Source organism: Palaemon carinicauda, chromosome 8, assembly GCF_036898095.1.
Source record: "Palaemon carinicauda isolate YSFRI2023 chromosome 8, ASM3689809v2, whole genome shotgun sequence".
Lineage (NCBI taxonomy): Eukaryota > Metazoa > Arthropoda > Malacostraca > Decapoda > Palaemonidae > Palaemon > Palaemon carinicauda.
The window spans coordinates 118,851,355-118,871,354 of record NC_090732.1 but is presented as its reverse complement, the minus strand read 5'-3'; the positions used below and the strand labels follow the sequence as shown (position 1 = coordinate 118,871,354).

At 31.9% G+C, this 20,000-nt stretch overlaps 1 protein-coding gene across 1 annotated transcript in view; it reads right to left on the bottom strand.

Annotated features, from left to right (window-relative positions):
- LOC137644956 (uncharacterized) overlaps window positions 1-20,000 on the bottom strand; it is a 91,729-nt gene that overhangs the window by 48,196 nt on the left and 23,533 nt on the right. Inside the window, exons 7-8 of the mRNA XM_068377832.1 lie at window positions 12,942-13,070; window positions 11,747-11,876 (exon numbers count right to left, since the gene is read on the bottom strand). Of these exons, the coding sequence (XP_068233933.1) occupies window positions 11,747-11,876; window positions 12,942-13,070 (259 nt within the window). The remainder of the gene's footprint in view (window positions 1-11,746; window positions 11,877-12,941; window positions 13,071-20,000) is intronic.

The following is a 20,000-nucleotide window of genomic DNA, read 5'->3' as shown; positions in this document are numbered from 1 at the left end:
GCATTTTGGCTTGCTAGCTCTTCTCAAGAGATACCATCCCTCCTGTTGATGGTCCTGGTACTATAAAGGAATCTTCTTTTGACACTGCTTAGACCTTATCAATGGAACGCCAGTTTAACAAAATCGTAAGTCGAGTGAACATATTACTGTTATGTTCAAATGTTTGATTTTCTCTTGACTATCAGTAAATTTGTTCTCTGAATCAGTTCAGGCAAATTGAAAGAATTAAGTTTGAATTGGCAAAAAAATAGGATTATGTATACTATGCACCTTTTCCTTGTAGAAACATTGCCAAGATTACAAAGAGAAATGAAATCAATTTGGTGTCAATGATTGTATGTTAGTAATCAAATTTATAATGCAAATATTGATGAAAAGTATAATTTTTTATTACCAACCAACCTACATATGAAGAGTCATCTATTGTAATTTTGAGAACCTCTACTGTTCGTTTTGTGTATACATCACACAAAAAGGGAAGAGAAAATGTGGATGTATTCAGAATGTATTTAGTATAAAGAGAGCAATATTCCCTTAAAAAATACAAAGATGTATTATGAAAACTTTCTCCCTAAAGTTGGCAATGAGCTGCCTTTTGAAAAATTTTAATCCATGGTGAAGTGTAAACATCAAATGTAACTCTTGTCTTAGGACATTTTATTCCTTGAAGGGATAATTTGCTTCAGGAAATTATATGAATTATCAGAGGAAGAGATATTAGAACACTGTAGCCCAACTGCATATCAGGTTAGGAAATTGAGAGGTAGCCATATTGCAATTTTGTTGCTATTTTCTTCGGAATATTTCCCCTATCCAATATTCTTCATTCATGTCAAAATAAAAGTAAAGTAGTACAGATCTAAATAAAAAGTTAAAAATGTTTGAATTTGGGCACATGGTGTTGTCCTGTCTATGCTCAACGGTACACTGTGTGTAATACTGAATGCACTTTGCCAAAATTTTGTATCTTTCACAAGGACAATTATTCTCCCAGTTCAGGGTACAATATCCTTATTATTAATGTTAGCAAGTATTAGTGGAAGTAGACTATGTCTATCACAGACATTGGCAGTGTAAAAGCGGCAGGTAATGGGAGCGACTAGAGACTTTAGTTTTTCATATAGATCTGTCATTAAACAACCTAAAAAAAAGAAAAAATGGGAGCGACTAGAGACTTTAGTTTTTCATATAGATCTGTCATTAAACAACCTAAAAAAAAGAAAAAATGGCTATTGTAAGTCTGCTTCATCTAATATCCATCATTCTCTAGTAGTAATATCATACCATCATCCAGTAATCACCAAAGAACAGTTCCCCATCTAGCTTCATAACTTCACGATGAGAGCACCATTTATGTTCCTATAACCATAGAGAAATTTAATATTTCTGTTGAAAATATCATTCGCTGTGCTGTGGAGTCTGATCCCTTATCAGACTTGAGTGAACCGGCCGTAACAGTTATACTATGTTCTGTTACTTGTTCCCAAATTTGCCACCGGGAAAGAGTGGAAAAAAACACGATGGATAGCAACCAGCCTTGGTTCAAAATAATCATTTTTTTTTTCTTACCAAATATTTAGATCAAGTTAGATGATAGATTTTTAGTCCCAGGGTTCTTGAAGCATAAGAGCAGCATATCAGATGTTCACCTCTTTGGATAAGACTCTCTTGCCTTGAAAATAAAGTTTTAGAGGAGGAGATATCAGTGGGACGTAATATCCTTGACATACTCTATAACAAGGTCTGTCTTGTTGCTTTAGGACATATATTTCCAAAAATTATCATTTTATAAATATATATATATATATATATATATATATATATATATATATATATATATATATATATATATATATATATATATATATATATATATATATATATATATATATATATATATAAATCAAGATCTGAAAAATTACCCCAAATGATGAAAGATCTTTAAACCTTGCAAACACAATATTAACCAGGAAGGGGACAAAGGAACGTTGACCCAGGTACAGTTGAATTGTAAACTTCTCAAAGCAAACGTTAAAAGTATTAATTTTAATCGAGGAGTTCAATCCTGAGATTATATGCCCGTAGGAGACAATGCGAAGGACATCATTTAAACTTGGTTTGACTAATATAATTTTCAATCTTTTTCCCGCAATTGTTGATGGTGCCGATGGAGAGGCTGCAGTTATTACTGTCGGCACTCCTCAATGCCATTAGACATAATTTTGTAAGCTGCATCTATCACTGTCATTTTAGACAAAATTGAAGCATTTTGTTCCTTTTTCCCTCCACCACTCTTACAAAAGTAAGAGATTTATTGTTAGGTAGAGGAGACTGATTGGGTGGTTTGAATCCTTCACGTACCTCGTGGATATAGATGAATATATTGTCGAGTCAACTCTAGAGTGCTGAGACCTCCATTTCCAGGATAAATAGCAAGTCAAGTAGACCTGCAGTTTTCAGGTGGAATAATACAATTATGTACATTATAAAACTTGTTCCTCTGTTCAATCGAAAATACTTTATAACCGTTATTATCTTGGATCTTTTATGTGGATAGAATGAACTTGAGACTTTATTAAGAGAGATTGGGGTAGAATAAGGTAATTAATTGGGGGAATTTTTTCATTGTCCACGTTGAAAAGTGGTTACTCGTTGATCATTTAGCTTATTAAAGTTGGCATTAGCTTTGTAAAATATACTTGAGAAATTTCCACCAATAGTAATCATTCTCCATATTTTCAGGTTATTAGAGATGCTCAATTTTCTTTGAACGCTTATTAAGCAAATACGAGACAAATCACTCGAAACATTATAAGAGAATTTATTGAAGCATGCTCACCAGCTGTAACTACAGCTCAAGATGAGGACCCCATCCCAGTTCAAATATTCAAGCACCTCCCTTTTGAGGGAAAGAAATTCTAGAGATTATAAACGTGACAAGGGAAACGGGCCTTATACCCAATGACTGAAAAGTATCGATCACTGTTTCATTCAAAAGATGCCTCCCAAGCAAGCTAGTTACACGCCAGTAGCTCTGATCATTGCCATCAGTAAGCTGTTGGAGAAAATTTTTAATACGAGATTATATCAACACTTTGAAATTAATGGATAGACATTCCTATACCAAGAGTTATTGGATCCTTTGACTGGCCAGTTAGCATGACATTTGATCCCTCTCTGGTTACTGCTTATTTTCCTTTGCCAACACGTACGCCGAATAGTCTGACCAATTACACATTCTCCTCTTTCCTTACACCTGTCAACACAAAGAAAACCGAAAAATTCTTCTTCAATTAAGGGGTCAACTACTGCATTGTACTTTCCACTTTGTGAGAGTAGAAGAGAGACTATATACTTTACGTAGGGGAACTCTACTTTCTGTCTACAGGATCTACAATATCAGTTCATCGTATACATTCTTGGGTATTTCCCATATCACAGTGTAAACTGATGTCAAATACACATTATCAAAACACTTTGAGAACAAGAAAGTATTCGTTTTCTTGAATGGAATATTTCTCAATTGTCAATTCTCGACTTTGAATTGTGTTATTGCCAACAGATTGACTATTTACATATCTATGGTAAGCAGCTCTTCTAGGTGAAGGGAACTCCAAAATCAAACCACTGTTCTATAGTCTAGAGTAGCACAGTAACCTCTCTACCATGGTCTTCCACTGTCTGGGGTTAGAGTTCTCTTGCTTAAGGGTACACCTTTTTCAGTATTGATATAGTTTTTCATAACCAGATTATATGACGAAATTTGTACTTGATATAATGATATTTTAACTGCACGTTTGTTTGTTGATATAAAACATCTTTAAGTGTTTCCATCGCTTGTGCAACATTCAATTTCGTCTGAAAATTTATATGGATTTTTACAGAAAAGCGTGAGTCATTTGAGCAAAATCTGTTGTTAGCCATTAATAATTGCAAATATAAGTATTTAGGCATAAATGAAAGTGATTAATGTTGCATTTTCTTTAGTAAAATAAAAGCCCACTTTGAACGCGAACTATTGCAAGCTTTCAAGCACCTTTAGGAATAAAATGGCATTTAATGACCGTGGTGATTTAATGTTATGTTACCGATATATAACGATATACTTTCAACAACTGATATTGTGATAATTTTGTATAATTATTATTTTTTTTTTTTTTGTAGGAGAAGGGGTTTATCTCTTATAATCTGAAGAAGTTGCCGAATTCCCTCCCCCCCCCCCAAATAAAAGGTGTCTTAAGCTTTAATTATATAAAAACATAATAATAATGATAATAATAATGAGACGCATTCCATAGTCTTAGATTTGCCAGTATTGTCAAATCAATTTCTATGAATATATATTTTATTTTCCCACATATTTCCCAATATTATTCGCCATGAAATATTGAGAAATGGTTCTACCTACGCTCAGCTTCAAGGATGCTGAGCCTGTATGAATCCTTTCCACAAATACACGGGCTTTGGTTTTGAGAGCAAGTTAAGCCTAACAAAAAAGTAACGTCCCGTATTTTAGCAAAAAATTATATTCATGTAGAAATGTGTGTGTGTATATATATATATATATATATATATATATATATATATATATATATATATATATATATATATATATATATATATGTGTGTATATATATATATATATATATATATATATATATATATATATATGTGTGTGTGTGTGTGTGTTATTTATACATAAATAATAATAATTATATGTAGATTATTTATATATATATATATATATATATATATATATATATATATATATATATTAATTTATGTATATACAATTATAATTATATGTATATATATATATATATATATATATATATATATATATATATATGTATATATATATATATATATATATATATATATATATATATATGTGTGTGTGTGTGTGTGTGTCTGTCTATCTGTGTTTGTATACACGTCGAAGATTGAGCAGGACCAGTAAAGAAAATAAATTTCATTTTGCACGTATATCGTAAGTCTGATATGTATAGAACTCAACACTTGGCTCAGTAAAATATGAAAATATCATTATCATCCTCATCTCCTCCTACGCCTATTAACGCAAACGTACTCTGTTAAATTTCGCCAGTCGTCTCTATCTTGAGCTTTTTATTCAATATTTCTCCATTCATCATTATCTACATCATGGGTCATAATCCTCAGCCATGTAGGTCTGAGTCTTCCAACTCTTCTATTGCCTTGTTGAGCTTAGTTAAACATTTGATGAACTAATTTTCTTAGGGAGTGCGGAGAACATTCCCAAACCCTCTCCATCTACCCCTCATCATGATCTCATCCACATAGGGCAATCGAGCAATTTCTCTTATGTTTTCATTTTATAATCCGGTCCTGACATTTAACTTCCAATATTCTTCTGAGGGCTTTGTTCTCAAATCTACAAAATCTGTTGGAGACTGTTTCATTGTCATGCCAGGACCCATGTCCAAACAGTAACATTGATCTCACTAAACTGATATATACAATAGTCTGATTTTTATTTGTAATTTCATGCGATTTGGTTTCCAAATTTTACTTAACCTAGCCATTGTCTGATTTGCTTTTTCACTAAACTCCAATTCTAATAACCCTGTATTGGAGATCATAATTCCTAAATACTTAAATGATTCTACCTCATTAATCCCTTCTCCTTCCAATGATATTTCATCTTCCATTGCATATTCCGTTTTCATCATCTGTTTTTCTTCTATTTATCTTGAGCTCAACTCCTTGTGATATTTCATGTATTTTGGTAAGCAAGTATTGCAAATCCCGTGGTGTTTTCCTAATAAGGACAGCTTCATCAGCATACTCTTGGTCATCTAATTTCCTATTACTAATCCAGTCAAGTTCTTCTCTGCCATCTCCAACTGTTCTTCACATTACAAAATATAGGTGACAACACATTCGCTTGGAGTACTCCGCTGTTCACTGAAAATTCATTTGATAGGACTCCACTAACGTAAACTTTGCACTTACTATGCTCATGAACATACCTAATCAAATTTACATATTTAAGAGGAATTCCATAATAATGCATGACTCCACTAAATTGGCCGGTGCACATTATCAAATGGTTTTTTCATTGTCCACAAATGCCATCAAAAGTGGAATTCTATATTTCTGCATTGCTGTACAACATGTCTCTTAATGAAAATTTGTTTTGTGCAACTTCTACTATTCCTAAATCCTGCTTGTTCATCTCTCAGCTTTTCATCAATCTTTCTCTCTAGTCTCTTTGGAATAAGTATACTAGACTATATTTTCATGACAACTGACGCAAGTCTTATGCCTCTCTAATTATTGCAATCAGTCAGGTCTCCTTTTATGCCATTTTCACCAACACTCCTAACTTCCATTCATCAGGTTTTGCCTCCTCATGCCACATTCTATAAAATAATCGTATAAGTAGTCTGGGGATTACTTCATTTTCAGCCAGTATCATCTCAGCAGTTATTCCATGGTAACCACGGGCTTACCATATCCTGGGTTTGGTATTGACAGTTTCGACTTTAAACACACTGAATTCATTCATGGGCACAGCAAGGTCTTCATCAGCTTCAAGTATACCAGTTAAATTATCCCCTTCCTATTTCCTATTCATAACATTAAAGTGTTCCATTCCTTTCTTCATCCTCTATTGTTATAACAGATCCATCTCTTTTTGATGGGTATATGCTTCATCTTCTTTCCCCCATAGAGCTTTCATTAATAATTCTGTGAGCGATTCTTACAACATATCAACTCCAGTCTGGTCTTTTTTCCTGTCTAAATATGTTCTCCAGTCATCCCTGCCTTTTCTTTTGACCTCACTATCAATACTGGAATACTTAGCATGCTCTACCTTGTAATTATCATTACTTTCTCGAAAACTTTTAACACAATTTATGTTTTGTCTCCTGTTTATAATATCCCAAGTATCATTTGATATCCATGGTTTTCTTCTTGTAACTGCATGTCCCAAAATTTCACTACCAACTGATTGATATACGTTCTTAATATCACACCATTCTTCATTAATTATCTGCTCTTCGTCTCTTAGTCTCTTAAAACTGCAAATCGATTCCTACATTCAATGGCAAATATTTCTCTGTGGTCATCTAGTATAAGCTTGGTTGTATCAAACCCAGGTATTCTATCTACATTTATGTGGGAGTTTTCAGTTTTAATTTCAGTGTGGCAATGAGGAGCTGGTGATCACTGCCAATATCTACACCTCTATAGCTTCTTACGTTTCTCAGAGTCCTCCTTCTCTCTTTATTAATAGCTATGCAATCTATTTGATTTTTTTAATTGCCACATGGTGAAATTCATGTATACTTGTGAATGTTCTTGTGTTGAAAAAGAGTACCTCCAATTACAAGATTGTTTGTTGAAGAGAAACTTAAGAAATGTGCTCCATTTGCAAATTCGCCAAGATCCTTAACACCCATCACATTCTCTATACATTGATTATTCCTTCCAACTTTGCATAGATGTCACCAATTACAATTATCATATGTCTCTCTGGGATCTCATGTATTACACTCTGTAGTTCTTCATAGTATTCATCTTTCATTTCTTCAGGGGAATCATTTGCTGGTGCATAACAACCTATACTACTCATATTGCCCTGTTTTTATTTAAACTTTGCAAGCAATAAGCTACTATTTACAGTTTTCTACTTTTGTCAATGCCTATTCTGCTCTTGGGGTCACCACCGCTCATACCCCTTCCCGTCCAACTCCATTTGTCCTTCCTGAATATATATACATATATATATATATATATATATATATATATATATATATATATATATATATATATATATATATATATATATATATATGGTCTAAGATTTCTTTGCCAATCCCCTTACAACTTGTTTCGCATAGGGCCAAGATACCCAAACTATATTTCATAAATTCATTCTCCAATTGCTGTGATTTCCCAATCTGATTCATGGTTCTAACATTCCAATTAACAATTTTCCTTTTTTTCTTCAGTATTTATAAACCGGAGGATTCTTAGCACCCCGTTACGCTCGCGACTGGGTGCCAGTCTGTCATCTTGTCTCTCCATTGACTGAATAAATCCATAGAGGATTCATTGGCTAGATTTATTTGTGATGTGCACTGCCTTTTAACTAAGGCAAGTGACTCCTGCCGGTCCATACTAATTTCAGTAAGATACAACGGTAGAATTATAAGGATAGTAATATGTTGAGAAAATTTAATTTGAAACTTTCAAGGCTAGCTCTATGAGCAGGATACCAAGCAGAAGAAGAAGAAAGAGAGAGAGAGAGAGAGAGAGAGAGAGAGAGAGAGAGAGAGAGAGAGAGAGAGAGAGAGATATTAAGGCTTTCAAGAGGAAACTGAAGACTTTCTTATTTCGCGAGCCCTTTGACAGTGACAATTTAACAGCAAATGAGCAATACGGGATATGAAATGTTGATACTCTGAACGAACCAGATAAAATGACAGTAGAGGTCATATAGAGAGTAGGATTCCCTTGCTGTATAGGACCGGAAAAACAGCCGTCAAAGTAAAGAGAGAGAGAGAGAGAGAGAGAGAGAGAGAGAGAGAGAGAGAGAGAGAGAGAGAGAGAGAGAGAGAGAGAGAGAGAGTGATATTAAGGCTTTCAAGAGGAAACTGAAGACTTTCTTATTTCGCGAGCCCTTTGACAGTGACAATTTAACAGCAAATAAGCAATACGGGATATGAAATGTTGATACTCTGAACGAACAAGATAAAATGACAGTAGAGGTCATATAGAGAGTAGGATTCCCTTGCTGTATAGGACCGGAAAAACAGCCGCCAAAGTAAAGCAAGAGAGAGAGAGAGAGAGAGAGAGAGAGAGAGCCATTGTGCGCTTGAGCAACAACAATAATGTTCCTATGTTTTAGGTGATTCTTTTGTTTCCAAAGGTATCTTGTACGAATACCAATTCCAGGTGTTTAATCTATTCTCCCTTTAGCGCTTTTTTTATGGTTCCAACATATTTCCCAGTCTTACACTCGAGGCACGTCATACAATATGCCACTAACGATCTCATTATATTTCTCTTAAGTTTGGTGCTCATGCAGTTAGGTAATGGCATTTTGTCTGAAAGTTTTAAACACGCATATTTACATTAGTACTATGATAATTAAAATTACTACTATAATTATTTGTGTATATACAAATTATACAGTACGTGTGTGTGTGTAAATTTATATATATATATATATATATATATATATATATATATATATATATATATATATATATATATAAAATTGTTTAATAATCTCTAGAGGTTCTCAAATATATACACAGTATATATATATATATATATATATATATATATATATATATATATATATATATATATATATATATATGATATACAAAATTGTTTAACAATCTCTAGAGGTTCTCCATAACCCTTATTTGTTGCCTCTGCATTTTCATTGAACATTATCCAATTTTACTCATATTTGTTTTGAAACCCACATTTCTCCTTTTTCTATTCAAATCTATCATATTTGCTATTCTTCCCATGATTCACTAAATAAAACTGTCCACTGTGAATCTTGAGTTATTCAGATATTCCCCATTAATGTTAATTCCCACATTATCCCAATCTGAATTCTTGAAAATTTCTTCTAGAAACGCTATGAATAATTTAAGGGAAATGGGGTCTCTGTCTAAATCCTTTCTCAATCAGAATTTTTTTACTGCCTTTACGTAGTTTTAGGATTGCTGACGCTGTACTTCTCGTATAGATATCTTCAAGTATTCTAATATAAGATTCATCTATTTTTTATCTTTGAAGGGCTTTCATTGCTGCTTAAGTTTTGACAGAATCAAAAGTTTGCTCATAGTCCATAAATGCCATACATAGTGGTCTCCATCAGTTGGTCAGTTGTTGAATAACCACTTCTAAAGCCTGCCTGCTCTCTTCGTTGATTAAAGTCTAGCTGTGTTTCTACTCTGCCTAATTTGATCTTTGAAAATGTTTTATATATAACTAAGAGTAAACTTATTGTCTTGTAATTTTTCAGGTCTTGTGCGTTTCCCTTTTCGTGAAATAGTATAATGATAAAGATTTACCAAGCTGTAGGTTTAGAACATTCTGGCAGACATTTTGTGTAAAGTTCAACGACTTTTACTACTATGAAATCTCCTCCATCGTTAATTAAATCAATTGTTAGGGCATCTTCTCCTGCTGTTTTGCCTCTTTTCATGTCTTTTAATGTCATTTTTACCTCTCCTACTGTTACTTTTGGTACAGGCTCAGGTGTTTTATTATTTCTATTGGCCAAGTTATTTCTTATATCTATCATGTAGCAGTGTATAGAAATCCCCTACAATTTTTATCACTCAGTCTCTTTTGGATAATATATAAACCTATATGTGCATATATATATATATATATATATATATATATATATATATATATATATATATATATATATATATATATGTATATATATATATTTATATGTATATATATATATATATATATATATATATATATATATATATATATATATATATATATATATATATATATATATGTGTGTGTGTGTGTGTGTGTGTGTGTGCGTATGTGTATATATGTAATAATATATATATATATACAGTATATATGTATAAATATATGTATAAATATATGTATGTATATATTTATGTATAGCCTATGTCTGGATTTTCTTAATTACCTCGGGATCAGAGCCCCAGGCGAAATCACACAAAGACCAGAGCTTTTGACTGGCCGGGAGTCGAACCCTGGTCCGGCAAACTTGTATAGACAGTGTCTTACCACTTGGCCACGAAGAAAGATTTATTTAAAAAAAATGTATGGCTTATTTGAATATGAAAAACCGTCTAAATGTGCAGAATTTATCATATATGTATACGTGTATACACACATATATATACACATACATACATATATATATATATATATATATATATATATATATATATATATATATATATATATATATATAATATTCCATTTTGGAGGGCTTCTTGTTATTTTAGGAGTAAAGGTGATATTCTTGCGCCATTTTATTTTACCACGGTAGATTTTGATATATTGGTACCTATTTGGAGGTAAATGAACTTGTGAACGATAGTCTTGAAGCAAACGATGTCACTGCATTGATCTGCCCAACCCTTTACTATTTAGATAAGGCACCAACATACCTCTAGCTTGCAAGGAAGGTATAGCCTTGTTTCATTGGAAAGAAGTGACTTGATCTGTGTTGGAGCTTGGGAGCATTTATTGTATTCATATTTATTTTGTAAATTATAACATTGACTAAAATGCACATCGAAGTTAAGAGTCTATTTTCTGTTATAAAACATAAACTAATTTAAATTGATAGCTTAAAAGCAATTGCATAATTAATAAGGTAACAAAACATTAACTGAAGATCTAGGTACAGTTGAACACAGGAATTCCTAGCACACCTCACTCAGGAAGTGCACCCTGTAACACCCTTACTTCGCATTGAGTAACCATACTGATATTGTAGGGAGAGATGGCAGAGGTCGTGGGTGGGGCTAAACACATGAACTTGCCTCGCTGTTGGGGTGTGACAGGGTGCACTTCCATAGAGTGAAGTGAGCCAGGAATTAATCTCTCCAGCTGTACTTTATTGTGTGAATACTCTCTATCTTTATTGAATATTATGGGTGACCCATTCACTGGTTAATGACAAATCTTCACTGAAAGCAGTTATTTTCTTTTGGTTACTGACCTGAATGGTGTACGTGGCGTGTCTCACAAGAATAATGATAAGCGGTGAAATCGCAAACACTATCACCAAGACGATGATGGAAACGGTTACCTTTGTATCGGCCCCTCTGGTCTCTGTTTTCATGTAGCCTCTGTGAAGAGAAAGAAAAGATGCATCAGAAAAATACGAAGTACCCGATTAGGAAATTAGGGAATTTCTCAGCTGCACTAGATATTCATTATGTTCAATATTCTCCCTCAGTATTGCAATTCATTTACTTCTTCGTGATCAGACAGATCAGAAAAGGCCTGGATGTTTTGACAAGAGTAGACACTGACATTTCTATTTGTAATAACAAATATTTGACTGACTGCCCTTGTACCGTTTTCCTCCCAATCGTGTCATTATTTTCTGTTATAATCTTAGATTATTGAAGGATGGTTCGTATAGATTTAGCAACTTAATGAGATAGTGTACCCTGTTACGAAATATTCATAGTTCTATTTATCCACATGATGTGTGTTAAGGCCGGGCCCCTTTACCCTTCCATGCAGCCAGGTCGATTACGGCAAGTAAAGGTAAAGGCTAGTTGATTTTAAAGAAGTAAAATTCTATCGTAAGAAAATGTCTCCTAAATTAATGCAGGCTATAGATCTACTGTTTTCACGTTTTATTGCAGATGCCGGCAAGGTAGGGGCATCATTCATTAAGTCAGGTGGTGACCTCGAAACTTCATATAAAACTATACATCAAAGATTACTAATCATTTCATTTATTCCTAGTACTTCGTTCTTTCTTCTACTGTTCTTTTTATATTCATTATAAAACTCCCATCATAGCTTATTTAATTTCCCGAATGATAAATGTCTTATTTAAGTAGCTACTTTAAAAGAAATATACTAAGAGTAGACTGGAAACACGAACAAGACTTAATATCCATTAAAATTGTTTAAAAATGTATCCACGCCCTTCGTTTCTTCATTATTCTCTCCTTTTCACCCCCTTCATTTTTTCCCGCAGCAGCGTACAAAGAGAACAATCTGAAAATGAGAGAAAATCCCTAAATCTGTCTCCATTCAAACAAAGACTGTGTGGGCCAGATCCCGTCCCCTGCGGCAGATAAAGAAAAATGGTCAAGGGAGTGGGGGGGGGGGACGTGAAGTCGAAGAACAAAAAAACAAAAGATATATTAAAAGCGTCTGAAACCATCACTAACTTTATAACATCCAGGAGATACCACTGGAGGTCCCTGAGTTCGTCGGTAAATCGATACATCACGTAGAAGTAATCGTCGGCCACAATTAGGTCTGCTTGCTGTGCTTGGTTGTTCAAAATGAGGAGACGCCTGCAATAGAAGTTTAGATCTCATTAACGAGTCCTTTATGGTTGATCCATATATTAGAAAAAAAATATAAAAAGCAGGAGGGAGGTTGAAGGACATAAGTCGTAGTAAATGGACGGTGGGAGATGAGACATTTAACAGATATTATACAGTTGAGTATACAGTTCCCTGCGTTTTGATTTATTTTCTTTTCCAAAGGAAATTCTAATTTACTTTTCTGTAGGTTGATTATCCGTAATGTGGCAACTAAATCATATGTGTGGAAATGATTTATATATATATATATATATATATATATATATATATATATATATATATATATATATATATATATATATATATGTATATATATATATATATATGTATATATATATATATATATATATATATATATATATATATATATATATATATATATATATATATATATATGTATATATATATATATATATATATATATATATATATATATATATATATATATATATATATACATATACATGCATACATATATATATATATATATATATATATATATATATATATATATATATATATATATATTATTTTCTTTACTTGTTTATCCTGTTGGGGAAATTATGAATGAATGTAACTATATCCCTCCCCACGAGGAAGGGTAATGTATTATTAAAGCGATGCCGTTAGTATATTCGCATCTTATTTTAGAGTTCAGTTCCTCTCATGTTGTTAACTACTGTGGTTGTAGCATACTGTATATGCAATATTGATACTTGCCTAAGTCTGCATGTTTTAATTTTTCTACCTTGACTATCTTATTTTCATCATTTAAATAGAAGTATGATAAAGGAAAATAATGAAGTATATATATACAGGATATATATGTATGTATGTATGTATGTATGTATGTATATATAAAACCACGTTAGATTTTGTTATATCTTGTCTAATATGTTAATGCATTATATGTATGCATGTATACAAATAAATAATTATAAATATATATATATATATATATATATATATATATATATATATATATATATATATATATATATATATATATATATATATATATACAAATATATATATAAATATATACAAATATATATATATATATATATATATATATATATCTTAAATTAAGTTTATCGAATTTGAGGTTGAGTATTATTAGTGAAAGAATATATTCTTTCTATTACATATATAATTTTTAGGAGTTCAGGGTATTTTAGATACGTTGATGGATAAGAAAAAATTGTTCAAAGATACATAAACTTCTTTTCTCTTTATATATTTAAATAGTAGAGAAGTAAAAAGTATCATTGGTTGTAGATCTAGATGGAATATTGTTTTAATAAAAGAAAAAAATAGCCGTGAATACATTGTGGTTTTTTCAATATTAGTTAATAATCATTTTGATTTGTTGAATTGACGGGAACCTAGAGACAGTAATGACCAATTATGAGTGTTTGAAATGGAGAAAAGTTGAGAGTCAATGTTGGATGATTGGAAGCCAGAATGGTGGTGTCGTTGATTATTATAGGGTTAATGAAAGGCAGTGATTAGTTCGTATGAAAGTTTGGGAGTAAATATAGGGGAGGTAGAGACAAAGTTGAAAGTATGTCAAAATATTGACCTGGGGAAAGTTAAAGCTGCAGCGTAGTCTAAGAAAGGTTCTGTAAGGCAAATCAAGTGTAGTATATAGGCTATGCTGAAAGGGAATAAAAGAAGAGATGTAAATTATTTTGAAACCAGGAGAGTAAAAGGAGGGAGAAAATAGGATGGTAAAACACACACACACACACACACACACACACACTCTCTCTCTCTCTCTCTCTCTCTCTCTCTCTCTCTCTCTCTCTCTCTCTCTCTCTCTCTCTCTCTCTCGAAGGCTGTAGATAGATCTAAAGAGGTCTTAGCGGAAATTTTATTTCCTGAAATGTCATAGTTCCTTTCGAACACCACGGATATGTGACTTTTATCTCTTTATCAAGGCCATCCTCTGTCATATTTTGGAATCCCCTCCTTTTCTGCTAGCATTTATTAGTTTTTGTATCACTGTTAACATTGTTATGCTTTTTATGTTGCTTTAAAAGCAATAGTTGACTTTTCTTATTACAAACTGCGTCCGGAAAATGTGGGTCAGGATGCCAGAAAACCTCAAATCAATCAATCAATCAATCGGAAGAATGTGGCCGAAAAGTTTAATTCAAACAAAAGTCGTTTGAGAAGACATTATCCAAACTATAATCTTTGGAGAACTTAAAATCCGTAGTTCGTCACTCCAGGTGAACATAATCCTTTCAATATTTGATAGTACAACACACTGCCACGCTTCTTTAACCCCTTTTCTTTAAAATATTTAATGAGTGCATCATTTGTGTTTTGCATTTTGACAGGTTAAATCATATGTTGTTTGTATAGTACTAATGCTTTATGAGTCTTATCTTGAAATTTTCTGGTTGCGCTCTCAAGATAGTTCAAATACAATTGTAATCGGTATAGTCTATATTCAATTTTTTTTAGTGAGGCAGATTTGCACCGACTCGCAGGGGTGCCCTTTTAGTTCGGAAAAGTTTCCTGATCGCTGATGGGTTGGACCACATGATTCTAACCAACTAGCTAGCAGGAAACTTTTCCGAGCTCAAAGGGCACCGCTGCGATTCAGTGCAAGTGCACCTCATTAAAAAAAGATTTAGTATATTGCCTCTCTTGTTATGTAAGAGATATATTTCTTTGTTCCTAGCCAAAATTCTTAATTAGAAAATGTATGTTTTTATTTTTTCAAATAGGAGAAAATTCGTAACCAACGAGCAGTCTAAGTAATAGTTTTTGTTAATTCAAAAGAATTAAAAAAAAATCATGCTTTGACTTTGAAATTCCAAATATCATATTATCTAGGTTGTCATTTCCTGTAATTGAATTTAAATTGACTCATTTTGCGTTGTGTTATTAGAGATGGCTTTAAGGCTGAATGACTAGCCAAAAACTATATATTACTTACGTATCATTTCATATTACTCAAAATGTGACTTAATATATCTGGAAAAGGTTTGTAGCTGAATATAATGCATTTTATGAAATCTACCCTAATCCTACTGCGGTCAAGTGATAGATAGCAGAAGGACTGTGTAAAATAAGTTGCTAGAAATAACATGTTAATTGATATTAGCTAAAATCATAAAAAGATTATTACTTTAAGATAGCGTATCTTTTTAGAATGTACTTTTCTGTGTTTTACAGGTAAAGGATCAACTAGCGTATCAAAGAACTTTTATTTGTAATTTGTACAGGAGCTAACAGAAGAGAAAGCCTTTCAGAAAATGTGTCTTGAGTTTCAGAATGTGTGTTATAGCTTTTTGAGCGTACGGCAACTTGTATCCTCTATAGTAACTAAAGGTGTAACATCGTTATACAGTATATGCATACATGAACAAGAACATTTAGTGTCCATGTGCACGTATATACATACATATATACAGTATATATATATATATATATATATATATATATATATATATATATATATATATATATATATATATATATATATATATATATATATATATATATATATATATATATAGTTTATATATATATATATGTATATATATATATATTATATATATAATATATATATTATATATATATATATATATATATATATATATATATATATATATATATATATATATATATATATATATATATATATATATATAATCTCATGGTAGCAGATTTTTTTTATTTCCACTTGCATATTGCCATATCTGTATATATAAAATATGGGTCCATGATAGCACTTTAACCAGTAATGGAGTAAGAAAGAAAATACATTGGAGAGAAGAGCACCAAAACAGAGGGACAAGAATGAAACTAAAAAAAAAAAAAAAAAGAGAGAAAATTGTCAATTTATCCGCACTCTCGGGAGACATTCTTAACACAGAGAAAGAGAGAAACTGATATCTAGCTATGCTCTTCTCTGGTCGGGCTTGTGAACTATTTAGAACTTGGGCTTTTGCAGTAATATGTTATACAATTATCATTTGTATCTATTTTAAACGGAAATGACGAATGGAAGAATAGTTATTATTTTATGTTGTTATCAATCACAGAACAATAATGAATTGGAAAACGGTTTGATTGTTATTTATAAAGATTAACAAATAATTAATGTTGCAAATTTGTGCATTTGTTAGTGATATTAAAATTATAGAATTTTAACTAACATTTTGCCTTAGCAAAAAGGAAAATATGAAATGTACAGTTGGCTTCATTAATTCTGGTACACTTCAGTGGATGCCAAGGGTACGTCTGATAGCTGTGTTGAGCAAAAGAGAAACTGCTGGCAATACTGTCTGTTTACAAAGTCACTGAGCTTGTGAACACGTGACCAAAAGCATTTTGAGTAATTTCACCAAATGATGTATAAAAATTTTATTCGCTTAACATTTTATAAGATTAATAAAAACGTTTTTGATCACGTGTCTACAAACCCAGTGACTTTGTTTTACAAGAAGCATTGCTGTCAGACGTCTCTTTTGAAGAGTATCGAAATTAAGGAAGCCGACTGGACATGTTATACCTAATTTGATTTTAAAATCATGAAATTTGATACGTAGTTGGCAAGTGTCGAAAATTAGGAGTTCATGTCATCCATCAATAAAAAAAAATTGGTAGAAAGAGATTAAAAAATTTTCAAATGAATAACGTAATGTCAAAATAAATTGTGAAATTGATAAAAAACTACCAAATGTCTATATTTATTCATTTTGAATTTTTTGCTAATAAATCACATAATCGAACAAATATAAGTAAAATGGTGATATAAAAAAAATTTCTATTCTGTCAGGTATATCCAAAAGGACGGATCTTCTGTATCAAGAAAGAAAGACGGCCAGCTTGGGAGTGAGCGAGCTGCCAAATTTCTACTGATTAAGGATGACCGTGAGTTGATGGTGCCAAGTTTTTTTCACTCTTTTTCAGCCTTTGGAATATCATATGAATTTTTTAAAATGAAAATAACTTGATTCAGCTTTTTTTTTTTTTTTTTTTTTTAATTTTTTTTTTTTTTTTTTTTTTTTTTTGGGGGGGGGGGGGTGCGGGTTCGGTTATTCTGTCTTAACGGATTATTTATACGACAGGAGTTCCAAGAGCGTTTATTGTGACTGGAAATCAATTGAATTAGAATTTCCATATCGTTATTTGGTTAGCTTAAAATCATAGTGACTTTACAGGTCTTAGTCTGTTGAGTTTTAAAAAAAGCAGTAAAATGCTATCATTGTTATTTGTGATGAAGATAATAAATTTATTGAAATCTGAAGTGCGAAGGGGACAGATAGACAGACATATACTAGTATAGCTATAAAAATTATAATGAGATAAATCTAAAGTTTAGATTAAAAAAAAAAAAAGTAAACGAATTAAGAGGCTAATAACCGTAATGAAATCAACCAGCTTCATATTAAAAGAGAGTGCAAATTGAAATGGGAGAAAGGAAGGATTGGATGAAAAGAGTAATCAGATTAATTATGAAGTAGCCAGATTAAAGTTAAAAGAGAAAGATGACTAGAATTAAAGAGAGACAGGTTCAAATTTGATAATGAGAAGTGGAATGAGAGAGCCAGGTTAAAATAAGAAAAAAAATTAATATAAGGAGCAAAATAAATGCATAACCAAAAAAATAGATAAAACAGAACCTAATCTAAAATAAAGAGAAAATAAGAATTATGATTAAAACAATAAATTACAAATAATTAAAGAAGTTTTATTGAAATACGGTTAATACATGCTAGAATGAAAAGATATGCATTCCCTAGAAAAGGCTGTCAAAATAAAACAAAAATATAAATTCTGACGACATAATTTAAATGAGAGAAACTCTATGATTGCAATTCCATAAGGTCATTTTTACCATTCATCTATTCTTGGGAACCGGAGAAATCCGATTGAGATTCGCTACCGGAATTAATGATTCTCCGTGGCCATTTTGAATTATTTTTTTATTTGTTGTGAAGAGGGCTGGATTCATCAGGAAATCCTTATCGTGAAATGTCTGACGTATCGTGAATAATATATTATTTGTGCAAGTACATCTTTCCTCATAAACTTATTGTTCGTTGTGAAAAAAGATGTCAAATTGATCACGAATTTCTTGTTCACTGAAAAAAATATTCCATTCACATGAGATTTCTATGGTATTGCCGTCGTTTTGATAATATATTTCTTGTTTATATTAAGATGTTCTCATTCGTCATCATATTACATCATGAATTCTGTCATAATCGAAATGATTTAGGTTGTCGTCACCTTTATATATTTGCCATTCTTGGAGACTTTAGGTGTCTTCCATCATAAATAAATTAGCATTCATCTACTATTCCATATAGACAATTTAACGATATCAGTCTCTAAGATAGTCAGTAGAACTAAGACGTTGTTTATCCGATTTCCTGCCACTCCCCAACTGCGTAATTTATGCATAAGCAACACGCTCTATAGTTAACGTAATATTTTGCCATACTTAGTGTCACTTTCGTATCTGCAGCGCAATAGTATTCGTACCACATGATTCATTTCCTTCGAAGATTGTCTTCTTCATTAGAGGTATACAGCGTCCCAAGGAGTCGACATCTAATTCCTATCCGGGCATCTCTCAAAAACTTAATTTCAATAGAGAAATTCCACGTCACATTTAGTGCCTATCCCATGGTGCTTGTTGAAGTATAACTCTTTTGAGTTGTAGAGCAGTTCACCTGGCAGTCCGTGTTAGGGATCATTAGCAATCAAATTTCAACTTATGTGAGTTTATGTAGGTTATATTTCATATAGTTAGGTCAGACTGTAATGTTTCATTTGAATTTATCGTGTACCATTGCCTAAACAATGTTTAATATACTTTGACAATTGTGTATTGGTTGTCAAAACTATTATATCGAACCCCACACTTGG